General features: G+C 37.7%; 2 protein-coding genes across 3 annotated transcripts; one reads left to right on the forward strand and one right to left on the reverse strand.

The window, feature by feature from the left end:
* The first annotated feature begins 274 nt into the window (after positions 1 to 274).
* On the forward strand, positions 275 to 16,211 carry LOC133521417 (sphingomyelin phosphodiesterase 4). 2 transcript variants are annotated; one of them, XM_061856367.1, is made up of 13 exons: positions 275 to 459; positions 842 to 1,144; positions 1,479 to 1,581; positions 2,771 to 2,981; positions 3,488 to 3,665; positions 4,116 to 4,408; positions 5,643 to 5,829; positions 8,098 to 8,219; positions 8,688 to 8,905; positions 9,842 to 9,972; positions 12,780 to 12,884; positions 15,117 to 15,239; positions 15,847 to 16,211. In XM_061856367.1, exons 1-13 carry the CDS (start codon positions 442 to 444, stop codon positions 16,174 to 16,176), a joined length of 2,322 nt encoding a protein of 773 aa, XP_061712351.1. In that variant the 5' UTR covers positions 275 to 441; the 3' UTR covers positions 16,177 to 16,211. The 2 variants fall into 2 exon arrangements, with proteins under 2 accessions (XP_061712351.1, XP_061712352.1); XM_061856368.1 differs by lacking the exon at positions 275 to 459 and adding an exon at positions 509 to 590.
* A 556-nt stretch (positions 16,212 to 16,767) lies between these two features.
* On the reverse strand, positions 16,768 to 24,847 carry LOC133521415 (DNA-directed RNA polymerase III subunit RPC2). The gene is made up of 12 exons (XM_061856364.1): positions 24,645 to 24,847; positions 24,140 to 24,471; positions 23,452 to 23,564; positions 23,131 to 23,306; positions 22,402 to 22,589; positions 21,635 to 22,019; positions 21,129 to 21,492; positions 20,442 to 20,900; positions 19,266 to 20,060; positions 19,017 to 19,153; positions 18,533 to 18,696; positions 16,768 to 17,013 (listed from the first exon to the last, which is right to left on the reverse strand). The coding sequence occupies exons 1-12, from the start codon at positions 24,702 to 24,704 to the stop codon at positions 16,797 to 16,799; spliced, it is 3,390 nt and encodes a 1,129-aa protein (XP_061712348.1). The 5' UTR covers positions 24,705 to 24,847; the 3' UTR covers positions 16,768 to 16,796.
* Positions 24,848 to 24,853: the final 6 nt, after the last annotated feature.

The raw sequence follows: 24,853 nt of genomic DNA on the forward strand, positions 1-24,853 counted from the left end.
CGAACTGCCAATCGTTGGATAAGGTCGCAACTACACTATTGAATAAAAGTATTTTATTCAATACACTATTTGCTAGAGTGAGAGAAATCTACCTATATGTTAAAACAAGATTTGAATTATTTTTTACAATAGTCATTGCTTAATTTTTATAACTATACTATAATATGTCCAACGCGTCCTTTTATTCGATCCGATAAGCGATCCGATCGTGTATTTCTCGGTCTACAGTTTGTGATAGAACTTGATTACACCAAAAAAAAAAAAATTAACTTTACTAAATGACAAATGTCAAATTTTTGAGCAAGCGCCGGCTGCTGCGGTAACGGCGAATACCTTGTATTTTTTGTGTTTTAATGTAGTTAATAATTATAAACAAACTTGGAAATAGCATGAATTAAGCTGCTTATAAAATAAAAGGGTGTTATACAAGAACTTTTAGCCATGGCTCTTGACATTATGGTGAGTTGTTCATAATCATTGTTAAAATATACAACATCATAATACGGAAACTTACGTATTTATAACCTACAATCAGAAAATTACTAGAGAAACAATTATAAACTTTAAAGTAACTCAATACTTTTAACGTGGTTAGTAGATTTAACTGCAAAGCCTAAACGTGTTTATAGCATGTCTTTTAAATGTACTCATCTCATTATATATTTATTCCAATTTTTAATTTCTTGGTCTAAGGTACTTGCATCTCACACTTAGCTTAATGAGAGTGAGACGCAACGCACGTTGGACAAAGAAATTGGACAGGTGGAATATCATCCTAACTGACCATAATTTCTAAGATGTGAAAAGCTCTTTACACTATCTTGATTATTATTTGTTACAGACCAGGTTCTACACCTGCCTAAACTACCCACTGCTGGATAAACTCAAAGCGCTAACAACAATAATAGATCAATCAAGTCCAAGCAAAGATTTGCAAGCAATATTCCCTCAGCTTATAAACAACATATTTGCTTCCTCATTCTCAAATGGCTGGGGATTGCGCTCAGTGTCCTGGGACACTGACAGATATGAGTATGAACTGTTGATCAGCTTCTTGGAGCCGCAGGGGCCTATGTTCAGGCTATGTTATAAGCTGTTGCTGGATCCTCAGCTAAAATACCACCTGCCATTAAGTTCTCTGCCAGTAAGTAACTAGTAACAATTGTATTTTAATGAATAATGAAAAACATCTTGACAATTGTACACCAAAGAAAATCATACATAAAATAAAGATACAATGGAGTTTGGAATTAGCAACAGATCCTTGTACATGCATGTTTAATTAAAATAGTGATGTAAATTTCTTTTTGATTTCCTTTAACTTCATTTATGTTAAGATAATTTTACTCCTACGCTATACGCCTGAATCATGGAATATTGTTATAAACTGCCTTGTTATGCAATTGAAAATTTGTTCTTTATAAAATGAGACTTGACTTGTTACTCAAGTATCTTTTAAAAACCTGAATTAATTTCAGATGGAGTTGCAAATGACATTAGAAAGAGGAAGGTGTCCCCAGTTCTACATGGACATGTTGACAACCGACCCACAGTCACTCAATGCAGTGGCTTTAGCTCTCAGTATCCTTTATACAATTATTCTTACCATAATACATCCAGAATTAGCTATTTGTGTCACATTCATTTTAAGAGACAATATGAAGCCTACCATTGTTAAAGAAAAAAGTTGTCCTTGACTGTATTAACACAAATTTTCATTAAAAAAAAATGGGTTGCACTCCGGGAGTGCCGGCAGAAGTGAAAACTTGAATATTAATGTTGTGCATTTTTGATATTTTGGAGAAATTGAGTAGTAGTTATATAAAAAGAGTTAATTCAGTATTATACCTATGTAAATAAATTTGAGTAATATATAACATATAAATTCAGGAGACATGAGCAGGACTACAGCCTACACAATCAGTAAATGTTAATGAATCGTTCACCATCATATTAAGTAAAACAATCATGCTTCTTTTCTGTTATTTAACTTTTTGGTAAGGAAAAATTTGAGTATCTAATATCATGGTCACCGAACAACACAAAGATACAATACAACACAATTAACAAAGATTAAATCTCTTTAACCGTTATGACACTTTGATTATGAAGAAAATAAAATATCACACTTGAATGAGATACGATTTTTCAAAAGTAACCAGGCTTGATGACATTCAATTTGCACGTCACCATGATGTCACGTGTCCGTCTTACGAAATTTCAATCTGACGGTCACGTGACACCTGACACCCTGCCTGACGCGAGTTTAACATTTTTTCCTCATCATAAAAGGTACACAGCGCCGCTAAAGAAGTTTTCACTTCAAACACATGAAGTTGTACTTCATTTCATAGAATGTTTGTTATAAGTGTTGGTGGGCTAGCGGTAACAGTGTATGATGTTGATGTGTAATCTGAAGGTTGCTGGTTCAAACCCCAGCTAGTGCCAATGAGTTATTCGGAACTTATGTACGAAATACCATATGATATTTACCAGTTGCTTTTTGGTGAAGGATAAATCTAAGGAAACCAGACTAATCACAATACGGCTTAGTTTACCTTCTGGGTTGGAAGGTCAGATGGCAGTCGCTTTCGTAAATATTAATGCCTACGCCAATTCTAGGGCTTAGTTGGTAAGCAGACCCCAGGCTCCCATGAGCTGTGGTAAATGGACGGTAAGTATTGTATATTGAGTGGTCCCAGAAAAGCCAAACATTTATCATTTATTACATATATAACTTCCCCAATAATTCCTTAACCTAAATATTCAGATCCATTTGATTTTTATATATTCAACTTTGCTCTTCACCTGGTGAGCTACAGCCCAAATAAGAGCTCATGGGAAAACTGTGCATATTTCGCGTTGGCCTGTGATTACTTGATGCACTTCTTACCCTCTGACCCTAATGTACCTGTGCTGCCTCACATACCAAACTATTCGGGAAAAGTACATATGGCCGCTCCGCTGCAAACAGCTAACAGGTTGGTATATGTTGGTATGGTGTGGATGGACGTATGGCCATAGGTTGATCGAACAGAATATCATCGAGACAAAAACCACATTACAGGCTAGCATACACTGGGCCCAAGATAGAGTGGCTTGGAGAGCACTGGTGAAGAGTGTCCATAGTCGTCCCCTCCTTTAGTCATGAGGATACGACAATGGAAGAAGACCTAATGTTAAACAGTCATCATTAGTACAATTATTACGTATAATATTTTCCATTTGTAAATTAAAGGGAGATTGTTTGAAATTATCATTCACTGGAATTCATTAATTAACAAACAAATCCTATCTTCTGGTTGGTCAACTCTTTAGATATTATTTCCTCTTAAACACAATTTTTTTTCTTCTGCCGGGAGAAAAATACTAGACTACATGGTAAAAAAATAAAAGTGCAGACCTGTTTACATGAAATAAAAGAAACATTAAATGTTATGTGTGTGTGTGTGTTTTATAATGTCTTGTAAAATTTTTTTTTCTTCAGACCGTTCAGCCAACATTCACCATCTCTCTTGATAATACCAGACCTGCCTGGGATAAGTAACCAGCACACCCCGCCACAAAACCAGACGCGAAACGAAGTGTGGCGCTCAGAGACTGTGCTGCAAGTATTCATTGATGTTTGGATGAGTGTGGACCAGTTTAACGCGAGAAATATTGAAGTAAGTTACATTTTCATAAGCCAACAAAGTCGATGAATGGAACTATTGCCACTATTTGATTAGACATTAGAGCAACACACAGCTGGTATCTGTGGCGATCTCTGAGGGCAAGGATGTGATGATGACAATGAAAGCCCTGATCTGTGTTCCTCAGTCCTTCTATTCTATGGAATTTCAGTGTCATGTAAATGTCAGTCACACATCTGCTAATGTAAACATCAACTAAAATGGACAGCTTGGCAAGGAGTAAAAGCCATTAAAAAAAATGGACAGCTAATGTTTCTTCCAAATCACATAAATAGTCATCGACGTGACCATCATCAGCCGATGTTGCTAAGCAAGAGTGATTGGCTCCAAAAAAGGAAAAGCAACTTAATTTACTTCTGTTTTTTTTTGCATTTTGTCAGTTTTATCCCTCGAGTAAAATTGTGTTTGTGCATTTCCTTCCAGATGTACCAAAAAAACTATATAAACGCAAATTCCAGTCCAGAGCGTGTCCGAACAGTGAGAGTACTAGTCAAACACATCCACTCCTTCTCTGCGAAACACCTATCCGACCCGGCATGCCGGTCGGACGGCTTAAGAACATACGCTCGGCAACTCATGTGCGCGCGGGCTTATCATTATATAAAGCATATGGTGTCGACTTGGCCACTAGATGCTTCGTTTAGACTGGTCATGGAGCTATGGTTGAGCCTTATACAGCCGTGGAGGTATACGGATAATGCTATCAATCAAGACAGGTATGTCGTACATATATACCGATTAAAATTTAAGCTCCAAAAAGTAATTTTAAGGACGTAACCAGATAACACTATACTGGACGCGACTTTGAATGTTTAGGCACAAAAATAATAGTACATTGTGCAACGAGGGGGGTAAGTGAAATTTTGGATACGAGGGTGGTAATTTCTTACCCCGGTTATGAAAAACATTGTGTGTAACTACAATGTTTTTCATCACACTTGCGAAGAAAAAACTAAAATATTAAGCGAAATAATTCTTAAAAACGGAGACATATCAAACATTCGTCCGCCATTTGTAATTTCTTGACAGGTTAGGCATCTTAGGCACATAGCTACCTATTCGGCATTCAGCCACGATTGAAAATTATGTAAAAATATTTTAAACGACTGTTAAATTAATCAAATTAAATAATTTTAAACATAAACAAAAATATTAAATTATAAACATCAGTATTTTAAGAGTAAAACTCATTTATATTCATTTTATTTCATTTATTTTCTTGGTTTGTATGAATAAGTGACGAAAAAAAAGCTGTAACTGCAATGAAATAGTTTAGGAAGTTATAGTTTTTCTTTTCACACCTTTCACAATCCATAACTCCCGCGGGAACAAAATTGGTCTTTGTCCTTCAGTACACCTGCATGTAATAAGATCTTTTTAGAGCAAGTGTGATGAAAATTAAATTAATTAACGTTTATATCTTGCTAGCCCCTGCTCATGTTATTTCGTCTACAATTATTTTCATATCCCCCAAGTATGTAAAGTAGGTTACTAAGTTTTCTCCCTCACTTCACCCCGTTAGGAGATTATTCCCGGGATAAAAAGTGCTCTCTACAAGTTAACCAAGGCTATGTACATCATCTCTATCTGACCATAATAAAAAGGAGTTGGAACATTGTCGTTGTCGCACGGCGTGATAATTAGAAACCTCTTTCGAGAGCAACGCAGGCTCTCGCTCGACCACTACAGCATATTACAGCAGCAGCTGCAGTATATTGGGAAACCAAAACTCCATCATTATCCCACTCGTACCTTTGGTTATTCCAGATAAGTGTCTTTGTACGTGACGCTAGTCTTTTTAACACTTCTGATAAAGCTATGAAGATGATATTTGTCATGATAACGTTTGATAACTTAGCTTTAAATTCAACTGTATATAATACAGATTTCTGTAAGTTATTAAAGTAGCTGCCACTTTTTGTAGAATGCCACCCTTATACGTTTTTGCAGGTTCCCTCAGACAAATAACAACCAAGAAGAAGGTAGTACACACGCAGCACTCGACGCTAGTTTCACACAGTATATAGCTGAAAACTTCCCGGCCTACACCTGCATACTACAGCTCGTGCTGCCGCGGTTCATGGTGCTAGATCTGACTTCTTACAAAAATGCGGTCATGCTGTTCCGATTGGGAAAGGTTCGTAACATTGCCCGAAGTGCATGCACTAAGTGCACTAAGTGCATGTTAGCCCGTGTTTTAAGAGATTTTGCAGTTGCTAGAGTTACATTTTGTTAAAATGTTCTGAATTTTATAGTAAACTTTTTACGTTATGAACAACTCTAAAGGGTCTCTAACAAGCTTGGTTCTCCATACAAACGTAGTTACGCTCTCATTTTAAAACGACTAGCTAGATTGCACTTAAACTTTGTACTTACAATGGGATAAGGTATATCTAGGGCTGTAATTAGTTTATGCATAGTTTTCAAATACAGTCAATTTAAGATTTTCATACAAAACTTGTTTTTGCTCTATTTCGTTTGTTTTATAATGTGGAGCAATATGAACTAATTTCAGCCTCATGTCATTGTATGTGCAAAGTTTCATTACAATCAATCCAACACATAGTTTTAAAATGAGAACGAAGCTCCGTTTGTATGGGAAGGTGAAATTCGGCCGAGTTTGCCGGGGGGGGAATCATCAGCAAAATGAGGACACATTACAAATTCAACCTACTTGCTATGCAGAAAAAAATCTCAATTAATGTCGTAAAATCAAGACCGGCCAATAACGCACATCTTTAGGTTTCCATACGAACCCTTAAAGTTTCGACATGTGGATCTATGACTAGGGATCGGAACCGGTTTTTTTGCAAAAACTTCGAAATATTTTATATTTCGGTTTATTTTATACTCCAAATGTAGGACTCGGTTGTGTTTTCAGATAACGACTTCGTATTATTAGATTGCCTAATTAGAAATGAAGTAATTAACGAAGAACGAAAAGATACCGTTTTCGTTCCCATACAAAAAATACCGGTTTCCGATCCCTGCTATGACTATCTATATGGCTCTATGACTTAGCTCTAAGCAGGCAATATGTGACTTTCCGGACCATGGCATTATTAATACATTTGATGGCCCAGCACATAAATTTTAATCATGGCTGAACCATTAATAATTTTTATTCTTTACTGTATTTTATGTTTTCTTTTACATCTTTTATTATGTGCATTGTAATTTTTTTTTGTTTCTTGCCTGCCAAATAAAGAATTTATTCATCTTCATATGTTAGGCTTTTTACAATATGAATATAAAAGTAAAATACAAAAACACGTACAAATACAATACAAAAAATATAAACTTATTATTAAAAACCTAACCTAGGGTGCCGCCAGCAGCGGGGCAGGGCCCAAGCTGCCGGTGGTCAGGGCCGCAGAGAGAGGAACCGGCGTACTATACGCGCCGTGTCCAAAATTACTGCCTTCTGCATCTGACCCTTGATCCAGCCACCTAGCGAGAGTCTCTCTAGGTGTTGGTCGAGACTCTTCGCTATGAGACCGTTCGCTGACACGACTATCGGAACAATGATCGTCGAGTCAACATCCCACATGGCAGTAATCTCGTGAGCCAAGTCTAGATACTTGCTGGATTTGTCCTTCTCGGCTTTCACGAGATTCTCACCATGGGGGATGGTGACGTCGACGAGCACGGCCCGGCGCTGCGATCGGTCTATCAGCACGATGTCAGGCTTATTGGCAACAATAGTCCTGTCAGTGATGATAGATCGATCCCAATAGAGCGTGGCAAGACCATTTTCGACTATTATTATTATTAATAATACATTATTATTTCCTGCTACCTAAAGGTTGTCTGGAAGAGATCGCTTTTTAGCGATAAGACCGCCTGTTGTTTCCTGGTTATATTTTCCTTTAAAATTCATTTGTAGTTTTACACGTATGTAAAATGTATAATTGTTGGTGCAATAAAGAATATTTTCTTACTTACATTACAATTGATATCTGTTGAAGCTTTATGTTATACAATATTATTTATATATAAATAGCCTAGACCTAGACCCACCCTAGCCTAGAGTGTCCCACTGCTGGGCAAAGTCCCCCCTCCTCCCTTTCCACGTATCCCGGTCTTGACCTGTCTCCCACCAGTTCCTGTCGAAGGCGTCAAGGTCATCTCGCCAGCGCCGTCCCACTTCAGCTTGGCGGCAGTTTCAGCCACGTCAGCTATTTGGGTTTTGGAGCGTAGTATAGTGTTTCTGATGCGATCGGTTAACTTCACGCCGAGAATCCATGGCGCGTTGGCAAACCTTGAGGGTGGATTTTTGCACTTTTGTCAAGGACCAAGTCTGTGCTCCGTAGGTCAGGATGGGAAGAATACACATGTCCATGAGCTTTCGTTTTAGAGACACAACAATAGAAAAACAATGGTTTATCTGTTTATTTTGTTATAGGTGTTTTCTCAGCAACATCTAGTTCCAATATTGAAAGGTTTAGAAAAAGCGATAACTGAAAGTAATTCAGGGTTTTACGCCAGTCCCGAGTCAAGTTTTAACACCTCCGCACTTGATTCAAGGTATGTTGGTAAATTTATCAGTTATCTAATGTTTTGAACGTCAACGGAATCAAATAAGCATTCGGTTCACCTGATAAGCTGGCACGTAGACTACAGACGCGTCATACTCTAGAGGTTTCATAAGTCAAGTTATCTGTTATTGCATTAAATGTAAAGAGATGGCGCGGTGGCGGTACTATCCCATGTTTTTAAGCGTAAACTTTTGACAACCAGTGTTACTACATAATGTACAGCACAGCGCCATCTACCATCATCATCTCTATCATCTCTTTGGCTTTGTACCTAAGATGGACTACTTACCTACCTAACCTTTATACCTATGAACTGCTGTAAAAAGTACCGAAATAAACGTATTTGTATCTATATCAGCTGTCAAATTCGAAGCACGAATTTGGCTAAGACTTGACACGTCTTACTCTATCTGTGTAAAAAAAAAAAAAAAAACAATTTTTTAATTCTTTTTTTTAGTTTTTCATATAACGGCTTGGCTCTACACAAATGGGTCGCTATCGCTAGACAAGCCATATCCGAATTGAATATGTCACCGAATTTCGAGTACGAGCCCATATGGAGTGAAAACAAGAAACAAAATTCATTAGAATTTGTTAAAAAGATAGTTGCGGCCAAATTAGCCAGCGAAAAACATTTAGGAGACCTCGAAAAACGAATGAATCAACAACATAAAGGTTAGTTTGATTTATTACGTATAAAAGTACTGCCCGCATGTACGTCTAAGGCCCCGGAATGGACGCAAGCAGTGCGGCGAGCGGCATATCAAGGCCATTCTTACATTGCGCTCGATCGACCAAATGTAAGAGCGGCCTTGACTTTCCGCTCGCCGCTGCGCCGCGTGTCACTTGTGTCCAGTCCGCGGCCTAACGTAACATATCTACTATCTATCAAGATAGTAGTAAAGAACTAAAATAAAGACCTTTCTACTTGTATAAAACTGTAAGAAATACATTAAAAATAAAGCGTGACGTGCGCGGCGTGTTGTCGTGCATTTTGTCGGAATGCATGAAAGTTGATGTTATTCTGTAGCCGCGCTCGTAACCTTTCGTATTTGGCGGTAAAAGGGTCATAAATACTACGATAAAAAAAAACAACTGGTTACACTCCGGGAGTGCCGGCAGAAGTGAAAACTTGAATACGTTGTGCCTTTTTTATATTTTGGAATGGTTAGGGAATAATTTTGCACGAATTGCTTTAATTATCAGTATAAAAGTACTATCATTTATGTGGTAAAATACAATATTTATTTATTACGCTATCGTACACAAACATGACAATTTATATTACATTAAAAATTGAACACTTCAGAACTATTACAATTATTTAACATCTCTCTCAGAAAAATCAACTTCCATCCATAATTTCAACTACATCATCTACTATACTCCATTATCATTACTAGAACCATCATGGAGTTTTTTCGATCAGGTCACGTGTCCGTCTTACGAATTTTCAATCTGACGAATCTCTGGGTAACGTGACCTGTCGCAAGTTTAACATTTTTTCCCCGTCACAAAAAGTGCACAGCGCCACTAAAGAAGTTTTCACTTCAAAAACTGGCTTGATAAATGTGTATGGTATTATTAATATAAATAACGTTAATTTGTCAGGTTTGTGGGCTAGCTTCAAGCACTGGCTCATGCTGGCTCCCGAGGACGAAGATTCGCAGGCCTTGGAGGAATGCAAAAAGGTCCCGAATTACCTGAACGCCACCATCCACTTCTTTGCTGATATATTTGGGGTATGGTTTAGTTGAGTAGTTTGAATATAATATAAAGAAGCTGTGAGAAAACGATCATCATTTCCTAGCGTTGCCCATGGGAGCCTCGGCTTAGCAACTGATCCCAAGAATTGGCGTAGGCACTAGTTTTTGAGAAGGTGACCTCCATCTGACCTGCCAACTCAGAGGGTAAACTAGGCCTTATTGGGATTAATTGGGATTCCTTACGATGTTTTCCTTCACCGAAAAGCGACTGGTAAATACCAGATGATAGTTAGTAGGTAGTAGGATGAAAGGATCGATAGGTATTGGGACCGTGCGAAGTGCATGGTGGGGGTAAGTAAAGCGATCCCAGCGCATAAGGTGGTAAAAATTTGAACTAACTGCGGATAGCGTATTTAACATTTCGTACAATTATATGGCTCGAAATGAAACTTTGATTTAAGATTACTCCTGAAATATTCATTTAAATTGTATGGTGTAAGGGACCATTGTAAGCTGTATGAAATGCTTAATATAACTAACGTATTATAATTATTAATAATGTATCCATGTAAATAGCTTTGCAAATGCCACGTAATACGTGATCTTTTTCTAGAAGTTACGAATATGTATAGTAAGTTATCCTTAAAAGATAGACATTTAACATCGCGGACTTTTTTGTAGACCTATGAATGAGAAACAACCCCACCATACATAGTGTTGTTATAGCTCAAACGGATTAGGCAGCGTTTTCGATGAAAGCTCCTAGCCAGCGTAATTTTTTCCGACAACATCGTTATATTTCAAACAATTTACACAAAACCTTAACAAGTTATATACTTAAGCCTTCCTCAAGAATCACTCTATTGATGGATGAAAGTCGTATGAAAATCCGTTCAGTAGTTTTTAGTTTCGGAGTAGTTTTATAAGATGTAGTGAATTGACGTTTTCCCCTAGACTTGCGGACACTAGGTTGCGTGACAGTCGTGGACGTTCCCAATAGTATATTGTCAAACCAAGGTGAGAAAGCAGTGAGAGCGCCAATAGTCCGAGACTGAAATTGTGCCTTTCACCCGAGTTAAACACTCTAGTTTTCATTTCGAAGTAGTAAAGTAAAATACAATAAACATGACTGACCTTCATAGCATGTACTCCAAGAAGGTCGTCATACTCTCACGTTTTATTGCCCCACGCATGTGAAGTTAAAATATCACTATTATTTTGACTTTATTCACAAACGTATGCCGGCGTATATCACTTGAATTGGTTGTGTTTTTGTTTACTTATTATTAGACTACTTTTCTATGTACTTATTAGATTTACAAAGTCTCTGCCTATTTGAACAAAACCATTGTATTGTTAAGTACGAGCTCTTATCGCTTGGAAAACAATGATTTGGTTTGTCAGGTACTCGTAGAAGTGGAGTAGGCCAGGAAAAGAAATCCACCATTTATGTATTTATTTATGATATTTATGATTATGGATGGATTACGACACCTACTGTTGCACTTACTGTTCTACGGCTTACTTGTCACACACCCAATGCACACAAAAGGCGTCTTTATGTTTAAGGACTAGAAGGTTCAAATTGAAATACAAGATACATATAGTATTAATATTTTTTTATTTTCAAATATCACTGGAAACTTAATATAGTCAAATTAAAATTGCGACATAGCTTGAAGAGTTGCAAGGCTTGACGAGATTGGTCAGTGCACATTGCCTGTCGACGTACGCGCAACCTAATCCCAGCTAGTTAAACTGTTGATATGGTCAAACTTGCTTTATGGACATTCAAGACCCCCCATTATTCATCATCATCATTTCGATTTATCTCACGAATACTGTTTTCTCTGGATGCTCACTGTGGGGATAACTTTTTCTTCGACTTGGTGAATTTTGCCTTGTCATCGTGTACTTGTAATAATCCCAGCGGATCCGCGATCTTTGGTGTTGTGTTCAAACCCGTCTCTCTTAAATATTTTGCCAAATGTGAGAGGCCATACGGAAAGGCGCCAACTTTATTTAATTCTTTGTGTATCCTTTGAACTGACGGTGTCTCATGTTTTGAATAGAAGTCCTCTAAAATACGGTTAATAAGATCACGAGTGGATATGTCAATTTTTGAGAACTTTTCTTTTCTTTTATTTGTCTGTTTTTTGCTAACATATCTCTTGATCGTCCTGATTGCTACGCCAGTAAGTTGCCCCGTGCGTTTTAAGGCTCCGCGTGACCCTATTTCGAATTTGACATTTTTGTTCACATTTCTTACAAGTTGTTTCACATTTAGATCAAATGGTTTTTCGGCGCTCTCTTTTTTGTTATTTTCCCATGGTCGGAACATTTTTTGTTATATGGATAAATAAAAGTAAAAAAAAAATAGGTAGACACTATATCACAAATTCCGATGAGCGCGAATTGAGTAGCTTATTTAAATCAAATACGACGTACAATACAGTTATAAAGTTATAAACACGTCCGTGGCAAAGGACAGCTCACGAGTGACTAATCTTTTCTATGTCCGAATCCGAGACTGTGGCCGTCGCTTATCATCGCTTTACCTGGCGTCAGGTCTATCCCAACTTGCCATATTTTTCTGGTCGAGTCTTATCTTCCCACCCTCTAAACCTCTGTGTTGTTTTAGTTAAATAATAGTGATACTATAACCTTCTTATCTTAAGAACATAAAGACGCAGTTTGTCTAAAATTGTGTATTGTAAATTTGAAATATGTGGTGTTTTTCATATTCCAATGAACGAACTTCATGCTCAGTACAAATTTATTGTTGAATGACAAAAAATAAATTGTGTTTTACTGAACGCAAGTAATTTTTTTTTTCATTACAGTTGCAAGAATCGTCCTTACTGCCCCTTGATCCAGTAGCGGAGGATATCACAGAACACTCATCATTTGCAAACCAAACACAATTCTCGCAATCTATCACAAACAAGGTAAGATTATTTTCCCAAATAAATAATGTCGAGTCAGTGGAACGGCTGGTAAAAGATCAATGAAGATCATGTGTAATCAGAAATGGCGCTCGCGATGATGGTGTTTTTATTTACAACGTAAACCACGCCCACCACGCTAAGTTTAACAATAGACAAATGATTAGCCCGTCGGGGTCAGCTACAAATCGAACGACTATACTTACCTGCTTAAAAAAAGTTTCGTTCGCTTTAACCGGTTATTGAATTACGACTCTAAGGAATTGCAATAAGATTAAAAATGTACAAATGGAAAAACAAGTTGCGAGGCTGTGTGTGGTCCCTCTACGGTTACTGAATACCGGCGAGTCGAACGCTACAGAACCAGTTTAACATGTGTCATCGAGATGCGTAACAAAGGCGCGTTATCGGAGAGCGCACTTATACTACTTTTTTGAGCGCTGAACTAGCCCGCGCTTAGGTGCCAATTATAATTATTTTTCGCAGGTAGTAATAGCACGTTTTACATACAATAGAGTCAATAGACAAAGTATTAGCCATTCGGGGCCATCTATAAAACGAATGACTATAGAAACTTTTTAATTTAAGCTCACCGTTTAAAACTTGAGAGATTATCTTGTGAAAGTTGTGAACAATGGCATTGTTTTCTAATGTTTACCGCCACCGCTTATAACAAATAACAGCAAGTAACATAAAATGCATACAAATAGCTACCATCTTGTCTAATTCACTAGGTTGAGATTGCAATAGCTTAACTCATTATGAAAGGCATTTTGTCATTAAGAGCGGTACCACACATCGTGTGGCGCTTTAAAGCCGTGGTCCTTACCTGGAAACTGACTTTAATGTCCAAGTGTCATTATCGAATGTGCTTTATTGTTGCAATTTCGGTGGCATTAATCATTAGAGAACAATGCCATTGTTCTCAAGCTAATCTCTCAAGTCCTAGACGGTCATCTAAAAAGCTTCTACTATGTATTTGTGTTGTAGTCCGATCTTAAAATTGATCTTTTCATGATGTGGATTTCATTTCATGAAAGGATCGATTGGCCAGATCAAAGAGAACAAGTCAAAGCTAACCATATCATGAATGTACAATTCCAAAATGGCATTTCATGACATGATCAAACTCTACGATCTAGCCTCGACACCTTCATATTTACTTACTGCCAAGTTTGTCCAAAGTTAGTAATTAGGCCTAGGCTCCTTTCTAGGTACTTAGGTGTATGTGGATATGTGGATCTTCAATGAAAACCTGTTATTTAAACTTATGTACAGTCGGTTGCAGAGAGAGATGACCAAACCGATGATAACTGAAACTTTATAGCAATAGCGCCTTATTGACAACAGACAACCGTACCGTACCCCTTGGGTTAAAATTGCACAAATTGACTATTGCCTTCCTCTTTAAGTTATTCGGATGTAGTTGTCCACTACGGAGATAATAACGAATATTGTATATTGTACCATTTGTACCTTAAAGTAAAATAAAAGCCTGTTATTCTCCATTTTTGGGGTTCCGTAGTCAACTAGGAACCCTTATAGTTTCGCCATGTCCGTCTGTCTGTCTGTCTGTCCGAGGCTTTGCTCCGTGGTCGTTAGTGCTAGAAAGCTGAAATTTGGCATGGATATATAAATCAATAAAGCCGACAAAGTTGTACAATAAAATCTAAAAATTTTTTTTTTTTCAGGGTACCTCCCCTACACGTGAAGTGGGGTCTACTTTTTTTTTTGCTTCAACCCTACAGTATGTAGTATGTCTTTCAAAACTAATAGAGGGGTCTTCAACAAACATTTTTTGATAAAGTGAATATTTTTGGAGATAATCGCTCCGAATGAAAAAAAAATGTGTCCCCCCCTCTAACTTTTGAAGCATAGGTCCAAAAAATATGAAAAAAAAATCGTGGAAGTAGAGCTTAAGAAATACATTAAATGAAAACTATAGCGAACATGATCAGTTTAGCTGTTTTTAAGTGATCGCAAAAAGTTCCCCCTTCATAGTAAAAAGACTTACTTTACCTAATTAGGTACTGATTATGCAAATTTGCCTATTTGTTTAACTCGCGTGAAAGGTACCGATTCATCCCTTGGTTAACAATTTACTATAATTTAAGCTCCAGTTTAGCTTATTGTGACGGAAGAGTAACTACGGAACCCTACACTGAGCGTGGCCCGACATGCCCTTGGCCGGTTTTTTTTACCTCAATTTAACCTAACAAGATTTATTTGTTATAGCTACGCGGCAAGTCAAAAAGTATTACTTACATGGGTGATCCTGACCTCATGCCTATAGCAACGTATGAGAGTACAATATTAGTACGAATGTTGTACCAGATAGCGTCGAGACTGAACGAAGTGGTGAGTAAAATAATTTTCAATGGAGTTGGCAACTTTCAAAGGAATGTATAGATAGCGCCAGCCAGCGTTAGGTATTCTATGAACTTCGTTTAAAGTCGCAAGGCAATAACATTTAAAAATAATATTTGTAGGATTGACAAGTAAAACCTTTGTTGGCGCCACGTGTACAAACTTGACCGGCCAACCCCAACAGAAGATGCATTTTTGTTTAGCACAAATCATCATATGAGTGCAAGAGTAGGGTAACAAAATGGTTAAAATCTAAGACCTATAAAGAAATTGAAGACTTATTAGAATAACACACACACACATACACATGTACGCATGCACAATTTTAAAATGTATAAAAAACCTTAAACTTAAGTTTTATGTACGCTTATAGGTCATGTAAGATTAAGAATTGTCAACCTTTTGTGGAAGAGTGGTTGTCTCTTAATACAGGTATCTTGAATACTTAAAAAGAGACACCAGCATGGATATTGAAATGTTTACTTTAAGTTACTGAATAAATTTTATTTTATTAAATCATTTTTTTTTCAAACAAATCAAAATGAACTCTATTTACTACACTATAAGTTCAAATTTCGCTGATTTTTTCTGTTTCCAGTATCAAGATGAATTGACCAATCTGTGGAATAGAAACGACTTCTGGGGACACATTGCCCGCGAAATACTGCAGCAGCCATGCACCGTCCACAATTACGCGCGCGACGCCTCCAACCATCAAAACATTGTCAGCCAAAACCTACCTGCGCGTTTATCTCTACGCAAGCTAGGCTCCCAAGCTTTCGTCTTCTGGGTCGTCATAGGCTATTTATTCCTTAGGATATTTTATTCTGCCAGCGGAGTATTTTATGTTTTTATACTATTTATAATGTGGGCGTGCCTCGTTGTAACAAAGGCGACTTGTAAAATGTTGCGAATCATGAGAGCGTAGTGTTAAGTGTATAAATATAATTCTTTTTTTTTTAATTTGTCGTTTTATTTTTATCCATAATTTATCTACAGTTAAGCCATATCTGTAGGGCTAAGATGGTCGGCTCTTTATCATTTGTCACCATGCCTGTCACATTCTAATAAGTATGTAAGTGTGAAAGTGACGGGAATAGTGACAAGCGATAAAAATGGAACCATGCTGCCACTGCTGATTTCATTTTCGCATTATAATGCACTTGTTTTGAATCAAAAAAGTTGTTTGTCATAGCGCTTTCTAGCAGTTTGAAAAGTATGCCACGCAGTTGTACCTACGACGAGAGTGTGACGAAGGATAGAAAGTAATAAGTGCATCTCAACGATGGAGATAGCGGCAAGCGCAAATGAATCAAATGTCAATTTACTCAATATTTGTATTCCATACAAATCAACAATTTCTTAAGCGTGGATAAATTAAGGCACTATGTTCTAAGAGGCAAGTTCTTGGAAAAGCTGCTTGCAAAGCGTAGGGCATTTCCTGTACGTAGAAGGCGACAAACGTGACATCAGGCCGCCTGGCAATTGAGGTTAAGTTCCGCAATTAAAACAAACGACAATTTACTTAATATTTGTATTTCATACAAATTAACAGTATTTCTTAAGCGTAAGTTTAGGCACGATGTTCATAGACGCCAGTTCCTGGAACAGCAGTTTGCAGGCGTATGGCATTTCTACAGTGGACACGGCGGCGGAGGAGCGGCAGGCGTGGCACCAGGCGCGCGACGCGAGGCGCCCGCAGCCGCCGCAGATGTCGGCGCTGAACGCGTCTGACGCTAGCATTAGGCGCTCCATTAGCAGCATGCTGGAATGTCAAAAGATGGCGTTAATACTAAAATAAACAAATAAATATTATAAGACATTATTACACAAATTGACTAAGTCCAACAGTAAGCTCAATAAGGCTTGTGTTAAGGGTACTTAGACAACGATATATATAATATATAAATACTTAAATACATAGAAAACACCCACGACTCGAGAACAAAAATATCCATGCTCATCACACGAATAAATGAACCCGGGACCATCAGCTTCGTAGGCAGGGTCACTACCCACTAGGCCAAACTGGTCGTCAAAATACTTATGTCTAGATCCGGGTTTTCAAACAAATTGTCAATATGGTACGCGCAGATCTAACGAATCTCGCCTAGACCGAACTAGAGCTTATTTTTGACCCTTGAACTGCTTAAAATTACTAAATAACAAAGGAAAAAAAAACATTTATTTTTTAAAAAACCTTCACCTTCAAAAAATCAACCCATTCAAAAACAAAATAGTTTTTATATACCCCACACCTATCCTTGTCCAGTCCCTATCCCGTCGTAAAGCAAATTACTGCCAAAAAGTAATTATTACCTAATAATAAGAAAATGTTTTGAAGCCGCGGTGATCCCACTCTTACTCCAACTTTCACCTCTCTTCTCCAATTCCCTTAGGGGATGATTTCTGGGATAAAAACTATCCTTTGTCTTTCCCTGGGACTCAAACTTAACTATATCAAATGTCAACTAAATCGGTTCAGCGGTTTAAGCTAGAAGAGGTAGCAGACAGACTCCCTTTTATTCAATATTAGTATGGATAGTTGATTACGTGAACGTAGATTAAATAAATAAAAAAAGAACTAAAGTTCCAAGATAAAAAACAATGTCTAATTAGGTTGTTCAAGATGTTTGCAGAAAGACAAATATACCGACAGCTGCGCCACCTGGTCCAATGGTGTTTTCAAACCATCCAGGAAACCGTTGAAATATACTATATACACACAAACGAAATTTCATCCAACTCGGTTTCAGAAAATCAAATTTGACGATAGCGATATACCGCCAGCAGTGCCACCTACCGCGCCCAATTGTTTTTTCAAACCATCCATATAACAAACACTTTTCTGAAAACCGCAGCCAAACGCGAGGTAATCGCGGACAAACATACATACATACGGGTCAAACTGAGAACCTCCGTTTTTTTGAAGCCGGTTGAAAATCCTGAATGGCACAAAGTGACATCGCCTTAAGGTTGATGAACGATATCTGAGGTTAGATTTTGTCGATCTAAAGAACCCTATCTAAGCTACCTACCTACCCGGTTCAGTATTTACTCTAATAGTTCGTGTCATCCACAATAACGCGCAGATTTGTCAAATCTAACCTTTAATAACATGACAAAGTCACGCGTCTTCATGAATGACACCTGGCTAGTGGCTGCGGATCCAAAACGTCGCGCTCTCTCGTCCAAGGCAAGGCAGCCGTCACTCAATAAGCGTGTGCATTTTGTCGTATACCTACCATCATCATCATCTTTGAATAGACATGGACATAACGTACCTGGCGCCGTATCCGATGAGACAGTCGCGCTCCATCTCGCCGAGCCGCAGGCCGCCGTCGCGGGAGCGGCCCTCCGTGGGCTGCCGCGTCAGCACGGCGCGCGGCCCGCGAGCGCGCGCGTGCATCTTGTCCTGTACCATGTGCTTCAGTTTCTGGTAGTATACCTACAACAACACTTTCTAAATGGAACGCTCCTATACTAATTTATACCTAAACTTTCGTGGTACGATATCTTCCTACTATTTGGCAGATGCCAACTCTCAAATAAGCAATATGTCCAACATCCACCAGAGCGGCGGTACCAGTATGGTTTAAAAAAGTAAACTGTTTTGGTCTATATTTAAACAAACAAAACTACGTAACTCAGTTAACGATGTACCCATGAGGTACCTAATACTTATACTATGTATACATAATGTCATCTAGAAGTATTTTTCAATTAAGGTGACTTTGATCCATAAATTGAAAATGCAAGAAGACTCACCGGTCCAGAGTAAATGTACGCCTCAAGAAGTTCCCCAGTTAAACCGGAGTAAAAAATGTCTTTCCCGTGATAGTTAAACCCATGTTTCTCCAGCTCTTGGCAAACATCTCGCACTTTAGAACCACCAAAAGCGGTACCTACAAAATACAATCAAGAAGTTATTGCATGACTGACTTGACGTGAAAATGCGTTTTTTATATCAAGGAATTCACTCCGCAATAGCAATGTAATTTTAATAACAATACCAACCGTAGTGGAATTTCCCTTCCATCAATCCAGCTTTTCCAGCAAGCAATTCAATGGTTTTTCCAACTGTCATTCTCGAAGGGAAACCATGCGGGTTCATTATCATATCGGGACAGATTCCACGATCGTTGAACGGCATGTCTTCCTGTTGCACAATAAGACCTGTAACACCTTTCTGCCCGTGTCTAGAACTGAACTTATCTCCAATTTCTGGAACTCTAGTTTGCCGGAGCAAAATCTTAATGAGGAAAGCTTCTTCGGAGTTTGAAGATACCATCACTTTCTCTATATAGGACTCGACTGGTCCTTTATATGTAATAGGGACGTCTTTATATTCGACTTGCTGTGGTTGGCCTTGGTTCACTGGATTGATGGTTGCTGGAGGCATTTGTTTGTTGATTAGAACTTGTCTATTTTCAACCATCTCTCCCGGCGCGGCGATGCCATCGGAGTCAAGAATTTCATGGGCCCTGATGACTTTTCCTGTAGTTGCGTCTCTCGAAGGCCCTAATATTCTGTCCGAGGTTTGGTTACTGTATCTTTTCATTGTTGTTTTGGCGCTTTTGTAAACGAGACAACGGCCATATCCTCTGTCGATCGAAGCTCTGTTTAGAATTAACGCGTCTTCGATATCGTAGCCGCTGTAACTCATGACGGCCACGGTGGCGTTCTGTCCGGCGGGCAACTTGTCGAAGTGTGTCAACTCTATAGTTTTCGTCTTTACCATCGGACATTGTGGATACACCAAGTTGTACATGAGGGTGTCGATTCTATTTTTCTGGTTGTATCCAATTGTGCCTGAAAATACATATTATAGGTTTAAAACGCACTTATTCTGGATAAGTGCCTTAAGCCTCTCTAGTGCATATATATATGGCAGTTATGACATGCGGGTTAATTCAGCTATTATAAACTTCTTGTGAGCTAGCTAAGTAATTTTTTAAGATGACTCGAGCAACACCAGTCCAAGCCAAGTTGATTTTCTAGAATAAAAACCGGCTAAATAAGGTCCAAGTCATAATCACAGACTACTTTAAGTAGTACCTATCTATTTTATGACGGGGATAATAAAAGGTGGCACTGATCCTTGGATGGAATACGTGAAAACGTACGTTCTTGACTATATTCCCTGGATGAATTAAAGATTACAAGTGAAAAATAAACACAACTCGTACTTACCCATAGCTTGTTTCCCCATAGCACACTGATAAGTGTTCCTGGGACTCTGGTTGTGATGCGGGTAGGGCACGAGCCCCGCGCACACGCCCAATATCGTGAACGGTTCGATCTCCAAATGCGTGGTCACGTACGGATCGATCTCTGCCTCTTCAGTAGCTATATGGCTGTCGTTCTCTTCATTTACATCTAGATACTCGATAAGACCATCATTGAGGAAATCTTGAAACTTTCTTATACCACGATTCAGCTCGTTTATATGATGTTGTTGTACTAATGGGTGCCCTTTCTCGACTATAATATAAGGCCGGCACAATCTACCGCCGTCGCTACAAATGTAAACCGTCCTCTGGTTGTGGTTTGGGTAGATAGAGACAAATGCTGAGATAAGACCGCGTCTTCTGAACATTCGGAATACTTTGATAAGCTTCTTGTATTGTCTTGAAACTCCTAGGATGTTACCTGGAAATTAAACATGAGGCCTTGTTACTTATGGTATCGTTTTATTAATTATCTATTTTGTCCTTTAGCTAAGGCGGTAGTTACTCTCATTACGAAGATAGTAGTCCTAGTCTGCTGGATTCAAATCCCGTCAAAAACTTATAGGATTACGCGGCGTTGTATATCTCATAGCTTACCAAAGGAGACAAGATGGAAAAAACAATATAGAACTCGTGCTACGTGACTTACCGTTCAGAAACACCAAATAATTAGCCGGATGATTTATTTCCTCGCCACCCAAAAGTCTGACGTCTTCTACGCCTGCATTACAAGCAAGTCTCGCTATAGGATGCTCAGAGCACTCAGTCGTAATATGCGTCATCAGAGCCAAATTCTTGACAAGACCACAGGCCTCTCCTTCAGGGGTATCAGACGGGCACAACATGCCCCATTGAGAAGGTTGTAGAGACCGTGGCCCAGAGACTTTTCTGGTTTTCTCGAATTGCGAGTTTACTCTTGTCATCATGCCAAGCGCCGATATGTAACTTAGGCGACTGAGTACTTGTGTTACACCGTGTCTTTCCATTTTGAATCTTTTGATTGTCCAGTTACCCTAAAAATAATATTTATTATGGAAGTTCAATAACTAAAAAACTAAAACCGAAAAAAAAACTAAAAGTTTTACTCCAAAATATACAGACAATATTTTTAAATGATCCCACAAACCAACAAAAAATGTGTGTGTAAGTACTTACGCTAGAAATCGCCGCAAACAAACCGTTAGCTATCAAATCTGGTCGCATATGTTTCACAACATCAAACGGCGCCGCTTTTACTTTTGGTATTATTTTGTCAGCAATAGACTTCAACTCCCAATTAAATCTTTTAAACAGATCCTCAAACATAAGAGCTAGTAAGGAGCCTGCTAACTCAAGTCTCTTGTTTCCATAGTAGTCAGGGTCATCAATGGACGCCTTGTTGGTCTCTGCCTCAATGACGCGTTTGACCATAATAGCCAGATAAATAGCTTTGACATAGAAATTGAAGTTTTCTACAGCCACATGAGCCAATATGGTTGTAGCCAATAGGTCCCGCGCCTCGTCGATTGGCGTTCGGGATTTAGAATTTGCTGTTTGAAATCTGCAAGGACAAAAGACATGGTTTAAAACATAATGCAGTTTCTAAAGTGTAAAACTGAACAAACTGTAAGATAAAACTTCTGCAGATACAGTGCTGGCAGGACATACTTATGATAAGATTTTTTTTATTGAAAAAAGGTAAGCATTTGACCACAATCTCAACTGATAAGTGCCGATGCAGTCTAGGATGGTGCATTCGCATTGCATACTTGGCTAAAAAAAAATTGTAAGTACCTATAGATGTTTTCTCAAAAGTCCTGGTTGGTTAACTATATTTATACAGGTGGGATGACTAGGGTTGCTTGTGTCGGCTAAAAGCCTGGATGAACCATATAATTACAACTTGGATAACATTTTTTATATTGCAGGAGTATTTTGTATACCTTTTTACTCTCAATTTGGTGCCGATGTAAGCAAGTGCCTGGTTTTGCGTAAATATCTTCAGATTGTGGCAATCCATGATGCAAGGTGCCATTTTCTTAACAGTTGTGTCATCAGTGCCCACAAGTTGCATTATCTCTTGGTCACTGCAAATACCCATAGCCTTGAAAGCAACCGCAATAGGGATGTCCTGAAATTGAAATAAAATAAATAAGTAGTTACTATAGTGATAACTGGATGTCATTTTGAGGTACTGTAGTTTCAACTATAAATAAATACATGAAAGCAAAGTTAAAACTAATTTAATTAAAACTTAATGATCAGGGTGGAAGAGGTGAAAAATGTAGACAAGTAATTAAGATGTTACAAGGCCTAGATAAACCAGTGCCACTGTGCCACAATGCAACTGTATACACTGAATTGATTGTTGTTTCTGGTATCCTTATTGGTATACTAGAAGAATAGAGTCAGACCAAGCCAAGTTGGCATCGATCTTGATAGCCCTGACGATGACGGTGCAAGTGTTAAGGTAAATATCATAATTTCATAGAAGTTTGACATTTAAAATAACACTTGCACCATCTGGGCTATCAAAATAGCTCGGTATGACTCTAGTTTAAATATTATTCTTTGTATATAATCACCAGTAAAGACACACAAATAATAGAAAATATATTTAAAAGACTCAATTTTCCAGTGTATGGTTTAATATTTGAAAGAAAATTACTTACATCTGAAAGGGCATTATGTCTCAAGACATACTTAGTGTTTTTCAAAATGACAATAGTCCTAGTTTTCTTCTCATGAGTAGAACTTGTAACTTGACACTGTATGGCCCCTTTGAACTCATCTACTATCATTCTATTTCTAGACAACTGCTCTTGAATCAATATTACCTTTTCTTGACCTAAAAAAATTATGATTACACATCAGTTTTTTTTTTAATAGGTTGACTGGAAGAAATGCTATAAAGTTAAGGTATTTAGTCAGAAAGTCCAACTAAGTATTCAAAATGTAATGTTAATAATAAAATGTTGTATAACACAAAATACCTCTAATAATAAAGTAGCCACCGGGATCATGTGGGCATTCATTCAATTGGGCCAATTCAATGTCAGATTTATTAGTCAGTACACAATTTGATGATCTCAGCATAAGAGGCATCCTGAAAAAAATGTTTATCTCAATTTCAAAATCAACATCATCTCATGCATTTCAATTTCAAATTGCTTACAATAAATATAATAAAAGTAGCTGCACATTCACACAATGTAAAATATTTGTATGCTTACTTGCATGCTGAATACAAGGATTCCTTTTTATTATTTTAAGACCAAATTGTACTGTATTCTTACAAATATATGATATAAATATATGTATGAATATGAATGTAAACCATTTTCCTTTTTCTGCATGTTTAAAGCAGTAATTTAAAAACTTTATATTTTGACAAATGTGAAATACTATATATTATCCTCATGCTACCCACCATACAAAATTTATGCTAGAAAGTTTGATTGCAGTTGTATTTTTAATTGTGTAGAATTTCAATTGTCAAAAATATTTTGAGACAAAGAAAATGCTACTTTGTTTATATTAAAGTTTAAATTCCATTAACATTTTCAGTGCCATGCGCAGTAGGTTCTTGACATACATCTCAATGTACATTGGGCGGCAAGCGACTATTAGCCAAGCTAATAAATAAAGCTTTACCACTCAACTTAATTTTGAATTACCAACCTGCCAATGAGCTGTTTGTTTTTGATCACCCTTTGATTGCCTCTAATGTACTCTATGTCAACAGTAATAGGTGCTGAATATGTCATATCTCTAAGCCGACACTCGTGAGGAGTTGTAGGCTTGGTTACATTAAATCCTTCCTCCAGGTCCGGTGTGCCAACATAAGCATTGAGATATTTAACATAAAACAATGGATCAGAGTCACAAAACACTTTTTCATTGGCCTGGACTATTTTCTTGATCTCTACGTTGATGAAGTAATTGAAGGAATCGATGTGTTGTTTTACGAGTCCTTTTACTTGTAGGAAAGATGGAACCAACTTCCATTTGTCCTGAAATAGTAAATACATACATCAAACCATAGCATATTCTTGTTGTGCAATATGTTTGAGTGTCATTGTCATGGGTCGTTAAGAGAAACATAAATCTAACTTTTATTACATAAATACATCGATCATCTCAAATAATATCAGTTACAAAAAAATAAAATAGTAAACACACTAACCTCTAAAGTTTTAACAGGCTCCCGTAACCCTTTGTCCCACTCACTGGCTTTGTCACCCATTGTTACTTAAGTATTGTTTTAGTTCACTATATTGTTTGAGATTGATACATCACCTATTTATCATTATTTTATAGAAAAATAATATCTTAACATTTAATTTTAACTTCACGATTCACGAGCCGCGCATGTCAGAGTGACAGTGACAGACA

The sequence above is a fragment of the Cydia pomonella genome, chromosome 9 (genome assembly GCF_033807575.1).
Source record: "Cydia pomonella isolate Wapato2018A chromosome 9, ilCydPomo1, whole genome shotgun sequence".
Classification (NCBI taxonomy): Eukaryota; Metazoa; Arthropoda; class Insecta; order Lepidoptera; family Tortricidae; genus Cydia; species Cydia pomonella.

Excerpts from the sequence above, each read along its gene's own strand:
- LOC133521415 (XM_061856364.1), bottom strand. The coding sequence starts at position 24,704 with ATGGGTGACAAAGCCAGTGAGTGGGACAAAGGGTTACGGGAGCCTGTT. Across the intron at positions 21,493-21,634 it reads TGTTTGCGGCGATTTCTAGC|GGTAACTGGACAATCAAAAG; the intron begins GTAAGTACTTAC and ends TATTATTTTTAG. Across the intron at positions 17,014-18,532 it reads CTCATCGGATACGGCGCCAG|CATGCTGCTAATGGAGCGCC; the intron begins GTACGTTATGTC and ends TTGACATTCCAG.
- LOC133521417 (XM_061856367.1), top strand. Across the intron at positions 3,666-4,115 it reads TTAACGCGAGAAATATTGAA|ATGTACCAAAAAAACTATAT; the intron begins GTAAGTTACATT and ends ATTTCCTTCCAG. Across the intron at positions 12,885-15,116 it reads CGCAATCTATCACAAACAAG|CTACGCGGCAAGTCAAAAAG; the intron begins GTAAGATTATTT and ends TATTTGTTATAG.